General features: G+C 36.1%; 1 protein-coding gene across 4 annotated transcripts in view; it reads right to left on the bottom strand.

Moving 5' to 3' along the window:
- The window catches only part of ZNF385B (zinc finger protein 385B), a 433,027-nt gene that overhangs the window by 42,104 nt on the left and 376,456 nt on the right, over positions 1 to 14,467 (bottom strand). For all 4 annotated transcript variants that reach the window (XM_075180555.1, XM_075180556.1, XM_075180557.1 and 1 more), the window contains one exon: positions 466 to 607. In XM_075180555.1, the coding sequence (XP_075036656.1) occupies positions 466 to 607 (142 nt within the window). The remainder of the gene's footprint in view (positions 1 to 465; positions 608 to 14,467) is intronic.

The raw sequence follows: 14,467 nt of genomic DNA, 5'->3' as shown, positions 1-14,467 counted from the left end.
ATTAATGCTGTGACTGATCAGTGTATGTAATATCAACTACTTGACTCCCAATAATATATGAGACTGGAAACTTTTTTTAGACTGGCTTCTCTTATCAGCCTGGCCAGTTTGGGGTAAATTCATAGGTGGTTTTCAAAACCTAAGATAAAGACCCCTTAAAACAACTGTTTTGGAAAGATTGGGGAAGAGTATAAAACAATAAAGTGGATAAGAAAGGTAAAACTTAATTATTATTTGTCTTCTAAAACATGCGACTCCGCATATGGGTTTTTAATAAACAGATTTCTCGGTTTAATGTCATTATTATTTTGAATTATTTACTGCCCTTTGTAAAATGTCAGCATCTTATTGTCGGAGATACATTATTTGACATTCATTAGATTTGCACACATACCAAGAAGTATCACACATCTAAATCCAGATAAGGCAGAAAATATGAAATACAAAAGCAACAGTTTTAGTAACCTGATTTGTAGTGAGCCGCTGAGCAGGAAATAGCCTTGGTGCTGTCCTTGGGAGAAACCGTTTTTTGCTTATTTTTCGTTGACTCTAGTGCTTTCACCTTCTTGGCATGTTTACTGCCTTTGTAGTGCGCTTCAGCTTGGCTCTACAAAGGAGAACAAATCAGGCTTATTTTCTTACCTTTTAACACAACAAAATAGTTGATGAGCTTTATGAAGAACAATACACAAACACATGGTACAGAATTCAGTGTTCAGTAACTACATACAAAGGGTTTCTGTTGTATGGTTTTATTTAATATCATGTTTTGTAAGAGGATTATGTTTTGTAGTATGGTAACATACCTGTTTGCCTGTCAACATTGGTAATGTAATGTTAAACCCAGGCTTACCATGCTTTCATTGTAATCCATAGATATCAAGGTCAACGTATTCAATGAGTTTCTAATTCACTTTTTACCTGTGTTTTATGTGCCAGAATATTCTACTTCTAACTTTTGTATTTTTCTTACCAATACATAAGGAGATAGGATTTGCCCATGAAATTGATGATGTTTAATATGATTTGTACTCTTGAGAGCCTTATGCAATTCTCCTGTGACAAATGGCATATATATCTATTGTATAGCGAGATATAAAGCCCACCAGGCATGTGTAACTAACACTATGTGATTATTATTATTTATAATATCAAATGCTGGCCAGACAGGCTGTGATTATCAAATTGCCCAGATATCGTCCTATGTGCAGCCCTGTAATGAGATCAATGACGAGATCTGAACCAAAATATTTCAATAATATTAAGGCATCTTTTAAAATCCAGTAGGCGGGCGGATGTCCGTTGTCTGTGTGTGTATTCACCTGCTGACTGCACTAGCGGTTGACCATGTGATTTGGCCTGAGAACTGAACGGATCCTATTGCATTGCTTCTAAGATGAGCGCAGGACCAGCAGGGGTTATTTAATAAAGAAAATGACAGTGATTAATTATATTTAATGAAATATAAAAGTGTTTTTGAAGGCAAAATAGTGTATACTTATTAACACTGTTGACTGACATTTCTAACTACGCCATTTTATCACATGCTAAGACTGATTTACTAACACTGTAGTTAGATGCACAATTTGACCTGAACCACAGCAACCAATCAGAAACTAGCTTTTATATTTTTAGTGAAAGTTGTTACAGTTTGGTGTCAATTTTGCACCTAAATGCAGCACCTCTATGTACGGTTTGTAACACTCATTTAGATTACAATGTTATGCCCATTCGGTGAGCTTCATTTGTTGCTACATTGCTACCTTGGCAAACAACATCTCACCATGCAAAAATAAATAATAGCCTTCTTTAGGTTCCTTTGATATGCCTGCATTGAACAAAACTGCCGATATTACTGTAAATCCACATTACTCTGGTTTTAAATGGTCCATTTCATTATGTGTGATCTGGTGTATCTTCAAATGAATTAAATTAATTAAATACTCCCCTGGAAGAATGCTGTGAGAGATTTAATCACCAGACTAATATTATAATTGGTGAAACTGCATTTCCTGAATTACATTTGTCCTATAATATAAAGATATATATCGCAAAATGAATGTTAGCTGTGCAAGATAATACTGTAAAATTAAACAGGAAATCACAAAAATAGCTCACATGGGAGATGTCCAGACAGCGGAATGTCTTTATTGTGCTCATGCAATTATTTAGTACATTATAAGAAGATGGGATTCAGTTTATCTTAGTATTAGCTTGTACATGTATTTTGAGACTAGAGAAAACATTCCAGTTTCTGTTATTTTATCTACACTACATTTTCTGTAAAGTATTTTGTCCACGTGATGAAGAAGACTTATATTCATTTTTAATGTTTATTTAGTGTTTCTAAACATAGAATTAATGAGGATATATAGTTCTTATCTGTGACGATAAGAACTATATATCCAAATTTTTAATTTCCACAATTTTATTGTTGGAAGCTGTAATTGTCTTTAGAAAATAACCCAACTAGTTTATATAAGCACCCATATTTGTTTAATTAATCATTTACCTTTATGTTCTCACATAAAGCATTTTAACTCCTCCTGTCTATAGTGAACACATAAACAAATAAATAATATTATACATATATACATTCTAGAGGTGTCCTTCCTTTTCTTCTATCTATAATTGGCATTACCTTCATCATCTTCCTGCTATATATTCCCCCCACAAGTGTAGCAAAGTAACAGAACCCCCAAGCATCAGAAAGGAATAGAAACCAATACCGAACAGGAAGTTAATGCCGGTGCGTTGCATTTGCCGACTTGTGTTCCGAGCTGCAATCTTGGATCCCAGAGTTACAATACTTCTTTACAACCCCCTTCAGCACCACTGACCGAACCATCTATAGTAAACCAACTGCTCTTCTAAGCATAGCAAGCACATATGTACCACTCGATGTGGCATAATCATTTTCCACTCTACCCTTTTTTTTTTGCACCAGAGCTATAAACACATCCACCTACAGCTATAAGCTACATACTACTGCTATATTACATTTCTGAGCAACTTACATATTACAGCTACAAACACATTGCTAATGCTATAAATTGAGCTATATTCAAAAGCACAAACTACAGCTCTAGACATATTTCCTGAGCCGTAATCATTATACCTCAACCCCACTATTACTCCCTTTACCACTTTACCATATATAATCCTCTACCTCCTCATCTGTTAACTCCTTTCTCTCACCCCACCTAGGACCTGTTCTGTACCTTTCCCTCCTCCAATCTCATTCTCCCTTTGACCTCCCTCTACAGTATTACTGCAGCTCTACATCCCCATTCCCACTTTAACCCTATTACTTCAACCTCTCTCTAGACCTTTCTCATCCCCCACACCCTTTCGCTCCCTTCCCCCTTTTTTTTGCTGCTTGTTATCACCCCTATGCAGGCTAGGTGGCACAAAACACCACTCAAAGAGAAAAATATTAAGAGAAGCCGAAAGAGAGAAAAGGAAAACAAGAAAGAGGAAGCAGGAAGAAAACGGGTACATACTACAAGAAGAACGGCCTTCACCTAAACCCACACATACCACCAAAGTTCCCACCCCATTCGGCACACCAACAAAGAAGAATCAAGAAATCCAGGTACAGTACACCTTTCTAAGTTCCCCGTATCCCACCTATCTTCTCTTCCCCACAGGGCCACCTACACACTAAAACAAGATAAAGACACCACTGTGCCATGGAACTCTCCACTGTCTCTAAACAAAAGGAACCCTCCTACTACTACCTTATCCATAGGCAGCAACCAACATCATACCCTACTACAAGCGTAGACAGTCCAAGCCGTCTACAACCATCAGCAGTGTCTGAATGTAATGTTGGATGATAACTACCTTGAACTCTGGGAATTACTCTAGACCTGGGCCACCCCATCCCATCTCCCACATCTCCTACATCTTACGTTTACCATGCTTTGTGCTCAGTTACCCACATAAATATTAACCAATGTCAACAGCTTCATTAGTATGTGCCATATTCTGCTCACAATCTGGAGTAAACTCCTCGTAAACTACATGATCACTCAGTCATTGACATTGCTTCCCTGGGCATTGGATCACACTGCTCCCATCTCTGGCATGAATGATATTTCTTTGTCAGAGCTATGGATGTTGCACTGTAGCCCTATCTAGCTTGTTATAGTTTAACATTGGCAACAAGCCACCCAGGACTTCAAATGATGAAGAAAAAAACATAAAAAGTGTAAACAGTTTCACTTTTGTTCTCAGGCCATAGCTGTGAGTCAAACTCATAAAATGGGACAAAAGAGACCAAGCCACCTATAAGGTCACATACCCCTGATCCACCCCATTTCCTCATGGCCATACCAACAAATTATTAGGCCATGGCCATTGTATATGCTGGAACACTGTTTGGATTTGGAAGTATATCCTGATCTGTCAATGACACTCCTCTATTTCACAGTGACCACACACCAATTTGTTACTAAACTCCCATTTTGCCTACAGGAGAATGACTATTGGGAGTTATGTAGAGAACACTATACAAAATAATACAGATGGAAACAAGTGAACTATTTTACCCTGCTTTATCTTTTAGAAATGCAATATTCCATTTTGCTGTTTTCAGGGACTCCTTACTCTCATCAGGCCTCCTAAACCATGCCAGCTGGAGAACTGGAGAAGCTGCACTTGCATGAGCTGGTGCTTTGGAACAGGCAAAAAAAGTCTCAGAAAAAAACACATCACTCAGTGTATGCAGGCTCTCATGTGTAGACATGAAGCGGCAGATTTAGCATGCCCTGCTCTTCCCTTGTGTGGCAGCTAATTGGAGGCTTCATTAAATCACAGAGTTACCCTGTGTCGCATGTAGTGTAGAAAAAGTGTAAACCACATATTTGTGAAGTTAAGAGTTCCCTGATCACTTCCAGAGATCCGGAACCTAGCCAACATTCTGTTTCTCTGCAGGTTAGGAGTCACAATTTGTCCCAATGTTCTGCAAATCTTTTTCTGCCACAGAGGACAAGAGCCACGGTGGGAAATAGGGTAAGGTAGATGGTGGTAAGACAAGGGAATAAATGAAGATTTTATGCAAGAAGTACAAATGCAACTTGCATACAGGGAAATTATTGGGTGCTTTTATACGCAGCACACAAATACTGAGCAGCTTTCGGGGGGAACTAGTACATAACCCCCCCCCCCCCTCCCCGGAGAGCAACATGGTTTTGCTGAGATGCAAAATTGCACCTTCTAGCTGGATTTATCAGTTTAACGTTTACTATATTTTTTATGTTTAGGACTTCTTTTATTGATATTTTGATATTTATTGATATTAGATTGATATGTATTTCTAATATCTATGGATTGTTCTGTTGAAATGAATATGCCTATAATATTGTTTATAATAATAATTGTCCTGTCCTATTCATGTATGTGAATGTATTTGTACTGTAGCTATTTTTTGGGTTTATTCAAGAATGATAGAATACATACAAGTTAATATGTATTGCTTACACAAAACTGTTTCTATTTGCTTTTAAATATCACTGTTAGACTTCAACATATTGTGACAATAAAGATGATAGAAATGCCTATTTAATGACAACTATTAAGATGTAGTTAGAATTGTTCTGCATTGAAACTTAAATACTTTTGTATCCTAGTTTAAAACTTTTGCTCTATAGAATTTATTGTTATTAAGATTTTGTGGGTCTTTTACATTTAAATTAGTTTCTACTATGTTTTTTATGAATGAACTGGTTTGCTGTAACTTGATTGGTCTAGTATTACAAGACTACTTTGTGACTGGCTGACATATTGAACCAGTATATGGTATCACACCGAACACACACCACAATACTATAGAGGGGCACCAGGTTATTTTATTAAAATCCCACTTCTGTTTTACATAGCAGCTGAAATATTATATATTTAAAATCACATAATTTCAGCAATGTAACCTTAGCTACTAAGAGGCTGCGAAATTAGGTGACATGCAGCAGGTCATTGAGTCCACACATAGGGTTTCCCAGTAGATCCACTCACTTCTAATACGGCACTAACATCTCCAAACAACCTCTTGTTCTGAATGTACACAGAGTGTTTGAAGGTGTTAATCAGTGGGATGCTAGTTGCTGTATTTATGATGAGATTGGCTGTTCTGTGAAGCAGAGCTTGTGAATTTCAGCAGGAAGTCTAAGCATAACATTCTCATGTTTCCAACTTTCCAGCGTCAGCATTAGTCTATTAGCGAAGCACTGTATCCAATCAAAGTTTTTGGCTAGTGCTTACCATTACTTTTAAGATGGATCTGCATTTTCTGGTACAGCTGGTCACGTGTGACCATGGAAGACCAAGCAAGCTACTGATTATTGTTGTGAATGACAAAACAGGTTTTTTTTGTGATTATCAAACTACTGAAAGCTAAACCAATCAAAGATCTGTCGCAAGAGTCTGATTTGTTTTTAAAATCATGGTGCACTCTTCACTGTAACAGATTACTCCACCTGAAGGCTAGACTTAGTTTACATTAAATTACATAAGAAGCGCGTAAACATATATTTGATGATGTTGCACAGAGAGAGAAAAAAAATGTAAAGCCTGAGAAACTCTTGTGTCTCGTTCCTCTATTATTCGTGTCTGCACCAATGCACACAACTTTAATCCTGCAGCTAAAATCCTGGCTAAATAACACAGTCAGGGTCTACTTACTAAGGCGCCATCAGACTTAAACACAGAGAAAACCGCAGTTTTTTTCGTAAAATTGAGATTGCATAATTTATGAAGGGTTCAAAGTAGATTTAACGTCTCAAATTTATTACATTGCAAAAAGCTTTGGTTTCCGCAGTAAGGTAAGTAAATAGACTCCTTAAAGAGGTCATCATTAGTGTATTAGCAATACACTGAATCCAATCCAAGTTCTTGGCTGTTAAGCCCTGGAGAACTGATCGTTAATTGAAGGGCCATAGATGAGGACTTGGGGCCTGCAAGGGTCTGGATATGGGGAACCACTTTGAAGTTAGGGGGTAAATTTGTAAAAATGATATGTGGATGGAGTTCTTCTTTTATATAGTTACTTGTTGTAGTAGCAAGTATGTCCTTGTAGTGTCAGTTCTTTCAGAAATTGTAGTGTAAGCTGTATCCATTAGCAACTATCCTTGTACCATTCTTATGTAGCTCATTTTGGATGAGAGTTTACAAGTTACTTTTGTCTTCTTGTCCTAGTTTTCAGGCTTATGTACTAGCTGTATGTGTTCCACATGACAGCAAGCAATGTTTGATTTTTTTCTCCTGCTATTTGCAAAGTTCCCGAATACAGAACATGACCACTCAAATCCTCCAATACGGTGACTGGTCATATGCACTTAGGCAATTATTTTACACATATTTATCAACCCAAAACCATTTTCTTTTTTCATTCCAAACACCCGTTTCACAACTTTTTATCGGACTCATTAGTGATTTGACAAATATCTTATTAACTACATTGGGTGTAACTTATAGAAAAATCACTCTTAAATAGAATAGGTTAGAACTCGTACTCCAAAATATCTATACACCTTTTTCACGCGTTTCACCTCCAAGTCTTTTATTTAGAATAATAACATAGACACATATTAAAACCCTTTTGTAGAATTATAATTAGATTTTTTTTAAAAAAAAATCTACATATAAACATTGTATTTGTTTTGTTTTTTTTATAAAACATACCCCATCTACCAATTAAGAACAGTGTGGGGTGCCAATGACTAGGATCCCAGCAAAAAATATAAAATAATATTACAAGTACATTAAATAAACATGTTTCATACATTTATGTCCATATTGTTCAACAATCTGTATTGTTTAACATGGTTATTTGAAGGCTGTTCAATACAATAATAAAGTATGTCCCTGTTTCTTACTTAAAACTATGATAAATAAAGACTAATGGTAGGGTTATTACAGTAAAATAATACACTTTTGAAGTTGGTCATTTTTTAAAATCAGAAATGGAAAATAACACAAATTAAACCTTGCATTAAACTCATTACTCATCACTGAATGTCAATGCCAGGTATTAACTTTGACATAAGGTTGTCAGATGTCTAAAGACAGGTATGCTTTTGTGCTGAGCAGTAGAGATCACAGTTCAAAGTCTGACAGATTTTCTTTTTCCATTTGTGATATTAAAAATTACCAAATTCAAAAATGTATTACAATGCATTCAAGTACTCAGGTTTAAAGTGCTTTGACTATTATCTGAGCACCTTATTGTATTCAATCTTTAGCTCCTGTTTATCCAGGGTGTACACAGATTTTAAGAGGACAAAGATAGAACTCTAAGCAGCCAATCAGATCATCAGAATGTTCACAACCGCACAGAGTATATCAGGAAATGAGTGCTCCAATTTTAAGAAAGGTACATAACTGTCCCCTTGTGATTGTGTATGTGAGGACTGGATTGTATGTAAGTTGTTTGTAGATGGAGTATCAGGATATGAGGAGGGGAATGGAGGCAAGAGGAAAGCTACAGAGTTAGAAAGTGGAAGCAACAGGGTCCATCACAGTGTAGTCATGTGAGGCTCCTGATATACTTATGTGGGGAATTGTGATGTCCAACTCTGCTCTGTATGAAATAAACAGCATACTGTAATTTTTAGTACTGCAAGTTCAGCATAGATACAGCTACTGCACAGTTGTATAGCAGCTGAAATGCATACAATTTGATCTTGACTTTGTGAGCAACAGGAATTACTACTACATACTGTACTGGTTATTCATTTTTGCTTACTAAGTGACTAATATTAGGGAGATTTATTGTGTTCTTATTTTGCAACATTTCCTAATGATCGTTATTTTGAATCAGTAATATTTGACAGCCATTGCTCTTTGCTTCAGCACAGTCTACTGATATATTATTTTGTTTGATCTATTAATATTATATTAATTAAACTAGCCATAGCACAAAAATAGTATACTAAAAATGCATATCCAAAAGTATGGCTAACAGAAACTTCTAATGGGAAAAATTCAGGCAATTAAACTCAAAGCCGCAATGCAGATGCTTTACTGGTACTTTGATTACTTGATCTAAAAGCAAGACATTTATTTACTGGAGATGCTAGTGTAGACAGACTGCACTTATTGAAGTGTCAAGATGAGCTGATATGAAACATCTGCTCTCACTTTCGTCACTCCTACATGGCCCAAAACATGTAACTTGCAGTTAGTTAGGATGAAACTGCCATTACACAAGTTAAAAACAGAGATCTCCACCAGATGGATTAATACTTTCTCTATGCTTGTGTAACTTTATGAGCAACAAAACGCTATCAATAGCTATGTCATGAAGCATCCCAGGCTAATTAAAAGGCCTTATAAGAGCGTAGACAATGGCAAATAAATGGTGACTTTGATGAGGCTATCAATGCAGTCAGTGGGAAAGATGCTATTATTAATCCGATAATACCTCTGATATTTCTCCTTATGAAATACTTATTTAGCACAACAGTGGCAATAGTAATAATAATAATGAATATGATGATGATGATGATAGTGCTGCTGCTCTTGGTTGTGAGGAAATTGTGGCAATAGATGGCAGAAAAAAGTTGCAGTATCTGAAATTAATAGCACTTTCAATATGCCGCTTGTGTGGCTTCATAAACATCAGTAAGCCAATGAAATATGTCATGGAAGACACATTCCAGCTTGTTGTATGGGGCCAACTAACATCATAGGCAACTACAAATTAAGGGGAACTTATGTGGGCTGCTTGTCTCTTTTAAGAAGAAGATTGTCTCAGTCTTGTGTGACTAATGACTAAAAACTATGATGTAGCCAGTGTCATCTCATGACCAAATAAACAGGGATCCCCAAGCTTGAGTTATCTGCTCAGGTCAAATAACCATGCATGACCTTCACAGAAACCTCATTTCTTTTGACATGCACTTCAATTTGCACATAAACACTGCTGGATTCTAAATTTGTTTATATATGTTTACTGTCAATGTTTAAAATCACTGCACTTTTAAATTCATGCTAATTGTTAACTTTCACATGCCTATACGTGTCTATTTTGAGGCTCCAACTAAAATAATCATAACATAAATGTACTATCTATTTGCATATGATGCATAATTTAAATAAATTACAAGATTTAAAATGAGAATATGGTCATGTTCAAATTAGGGATTGTGAACAGCCAATACAAAATATAATATAATATAATAATTCCCATCACACCACAATCCCCTCCAAAGAGAAATATACCCTGCAGTGGTATGCGCCAATGGCATATTATATTTATACTGTCTATAATATATTATTATTACTATTACTCTTATTATTACTATTATTATTATAATATAGCACTGCTGGGAAGCACAATAAACATGTAGGAATTTCCTGTCTTTACACTCCAGGGAAATTGTAGTGTGTGGGAAAGACATATACAATATGTTCAGCTCAAATTAGAGCTAGTTTAAGGGTCCCTGGAGTGAATGAAGCAAAGAGAGTTGGCTTTCATTCCTGTGAGCCAATTCTGGTCTTCTGGTCTCCCAGCCACAGGGGTTGATTAGCAGGCTGCAACTAGTCAGTCTCTCTCTCTCAAATACATTCATTTGTACTAGGCACAATTAAACAAATACATTTTTGAGGTTACAGTTGCTTAATTTATATATAGAAATGCTTGACCTCTTTTTGGAAACTTTTTCGGGCTATTTAAAAAGTTAATGAGACAATAAGCTTCCTGAGATCTCCCAAAGATACATCTTATAACTGAATATAGAAGGAAACAGAAAGCAACTGGTCGGTGAGTCCCCATCATATTTCGACACACAGACCAAGCACCTCCTCCTTCAATTAATAAGGAGAATGGAGACTGGCTAAAGATATATGTTAAGTGAGATGAAGAATACTATTTATCATAGCATGAACTTGATCTGAAATGTAAATTATGTTTTGGTAAATAAATCAGGCCCCCCCAATGGTGCCACCCATAACATTCTGCTACTTATTTTACAAAAATGAATTATATATATATGGCCGTTACAGCAATTTATGTGTACTGCTCTTTAACAATTTATATAGTAGAAATTGCTAACTTTTAATTTTCCTTTTGATGTATTATTAGCCTCTTCATAAACATTGAACTTTCAACTCTTATAAACGTACTTAGTGTCTAGGGGCCTGATTCATTAAGGATCTTAAATGAAGAGGTATCTTATTTCAGTCTCCTGGACAAAACCATGTTACAATGCAAGGGGTGCAAACTAGTTTTCTGTTTTGCACATAAGTTAAATACTGACTGTTTTTTCATGTAGCACACACATATCAACTTTAAATTTCAGTGTACAAATAAGCTATCAAGTATTTGTGTGCTACATGAAAAAACAGTCTTATGTACAAAACAGAAAACTAGTTTGCACCCCTTGCATTGTAACATGGTTTTGTCCAGGACACTGAAATAAGATACCTCTTCATTTAAGATCCTTAATGAATCAGGCCCTAGATCTTTACTCATAGATTTATGTTCTTCCCCATTGTTGCCCTTGGTTATGTGTCCTTTATTGTTGGGCAACACCTTTCTCCATATTTGCTTCACGCATATCAACCACTTTGCATATACATATATATATATATATATATATATATATATATATATATATAAATATATATATATATACACACATACATATATAGATAGGTAGATAGATAGATAGATAGATAGGTAGATAGATAGATAGATAGATAGGTAGATACACCCTGTAGATAGATAGATAAGTTAGATATACTGTATAGAGATATATATATATATATATATATATATATATATATATATATATATATATATATATATATATATATATATATGCACACTCAACAAACCTTTAATTAAAGTTTTCCTATTTAACCAAGAATTTGGTATCTCCTATTTAAATTCCACAAGTTGAATATTTTGATGCAGTGCAAAAAGCACACTAGATCCAGAGTAACAGAGGAGAATTTTACTTGGCGCTGCATGCCATGGCATTAATGTATTCAATTAAAATGAAATAGCTGAATGAACATGCCGTTATGGCAAAAATGATATGCAGTGGATAGTTTATGGCAAAAGTAAAGCACTGTGACAAGCAAGGAGCACCGCCAAAATTTACACTATCATGCTATTAGAGCAAAATGTAATATTTATATATATATTCATTATATTAGATTAAATATATACCTGACAGTTATTGTAGCACAGAAGTGAACATTTAAAATGCACACTAAACAAAACATTATATATGGTAATAACACAAAAAATAAATGTGCACATATGTAATTGCCTTTATAGAGACTCACATATCCCCATATAGCCAATATACTTCAATACAGCTTCACATGCCACCACGCAGAATATATCTCCATATAACCTCACATGCTGCTCTCCGTTTACTGTGAGACATAGCACAAACCCATGAGACTCACGATGGACCCATGAGAGTTGCCAGTTACAGAATGTAAGGAGGTTCAAGAGATAATCATAAAAGCAGTGTAGAAGGCACCAGGGGCGGATCTAGAGAATATTTGTACCCGGGGCGATGTAGGGGGGGGATTTAGGCCCCGCCCCCTTTTTGACATCTGAGGCTGCCGGCGGCTGCACACTATGTGCAGGTCCGTTTAGCAGTGACAGGCAGGGACAGTGTGCTCCCCGGATGCTCTGAGCAGCCGGGCAGCACACTGTCACTGCAAACGGACCTGCAGATAGCCCCCCCCCACCCTGGATCCGCCACTGGAAGGCACGTTGTACAGGAAAATCACAACTCATTAAATCTCTTCCAGGGAAATCAAATTATTTTAATTGAAAAATTTTTAGTTGTCAGCAACAATTGTACTATTTAACATAACTAATAAAAGATTGTTAATTGTATTAACTTTATAGCACTTTTATTCCCAGCTGTCTCAACTATGAAAGTTTTACTCTAGCAAGATTAATCTAATAATTAATAATTAATGATTAATTTCACTCCACATTGAAGTGCGGCATAGAGAATTGCCTGCACAAAACAAGTTCACTTTTAACACTATAATTTCTAAAGCGCACAGCTTAGAGGAAACAGTGATCTTAAGTATGTTATATCATCTATATTAATATATTATCATCTATATTTATATAACTAAAAGGTAGCAAGTAAGAAACTGCACACAAATGGAAGCTATTACCTATAATCATCATCATCATCACCATTTATTTATATAGTGCCACTAATTCCGCAGAGCTGTTCAGAGAACTCACTCACATCAGTCCCTGCCCCATTGGGGCTTACAGTCTAAATTCCCTAACACACACCCACACAGACTAAGGTCAATTTGTTAGCAGCCAATTAACCTACCAGTATGTTTTTGAAGTGTGGGAGGAAACTGGAACACCCGGAGGAAACCCACGCAAACACGGGGAGAATATACAAACTCCACACAGATAAGGCAATGGTCAGGAATTGAACTCATGACCCCAGTGCTGTAAGAAGTACTAACCACTAAGCCACTGTGCTGCCCTATAAGGAGACAAACTTATACAGGGAAGGATGATACAGTTGTATTGCATTAGCACTGGTGGCAACTGACTCACATTTTATCCAGTCAGAAAACAGCTGTTCTACAAAGGAGTAACTTCATGGCAAGTATGTAACTGCAGACATATACACTGCACCAGAACAGAGATACAGTCAGGCATGGCAATTGTTATTCACCCTTCTACACACTGTTCCCTGCACTACTTCTTCCTCCCTCAGTAATCTCTTACGGTCTAATACCCAAACCAAGAACTATCTACCCACTATACAATGTTCTAAACTCCACATATTACAGCCCCCCACTCTCTACACTAAAACATCTACACACATAATTAATCCCCTACACAGAAGACTATAATGCACTCAATGCACTAATATTGCTACACTTAGTTATACTGACTCGGTACTACATATACATCTTCCTTTAATCTCCCCCAAACAATGCATTTCATCCTCAAACCTAAACATTGAACTTAAACATAAAGCGTCAAAAACTACACAGCACCCCTTCTTCATCAGTGAAACCACTGGGCTTTTTACTGCCCATAATCTAAGAAACTTTTTCACCATGTAATATTCAAAATACTTCAGATAGTCTGCCTCATTCTTACACTTATGTATACATCTAATGTCCCCAACCTCTACCAGGTCACTTTAATATAAATGAGTTTTTAATATTACACATCAGTGATATTCATGGAATAACAGAATTGTTAACATTGCCGCTAGATATAAAAATAGATGAGAGGCTCTTGATATTATGATCACCAAGTATTTTAATCCTGTTGTACTCAATTTCCAAGTACTGGTACAGAAGTGGAATTCTGTGTTAGTACTTTCTCTCATCATGCTGACAAAACCCATTGGATAAAGCATTGACTAATGCCATAAAAATAGTGTTCTCAGATGTTACAGCTCCTGCACGGCAGATGCTTATTTACATATAATTACAAGAGAGGACA

Source organism: Mixophyes fleayi, chromosome 7 (assembly GCF_038048845.1).
Source record: "Mixophyes fleayi isolate aMixFle1 chromosome 7, aMixFle1.hap1, whole genome shotgun sequence".
NCBI lineage: Eukaryota > Metazoa > Chordata > Amphibia > Anura > Limnodynastidae > Mixophyes > Mixophyes fleayi.
This window is presented reverse-complemented; position numbering and strand designations above follow the sequence as displayed.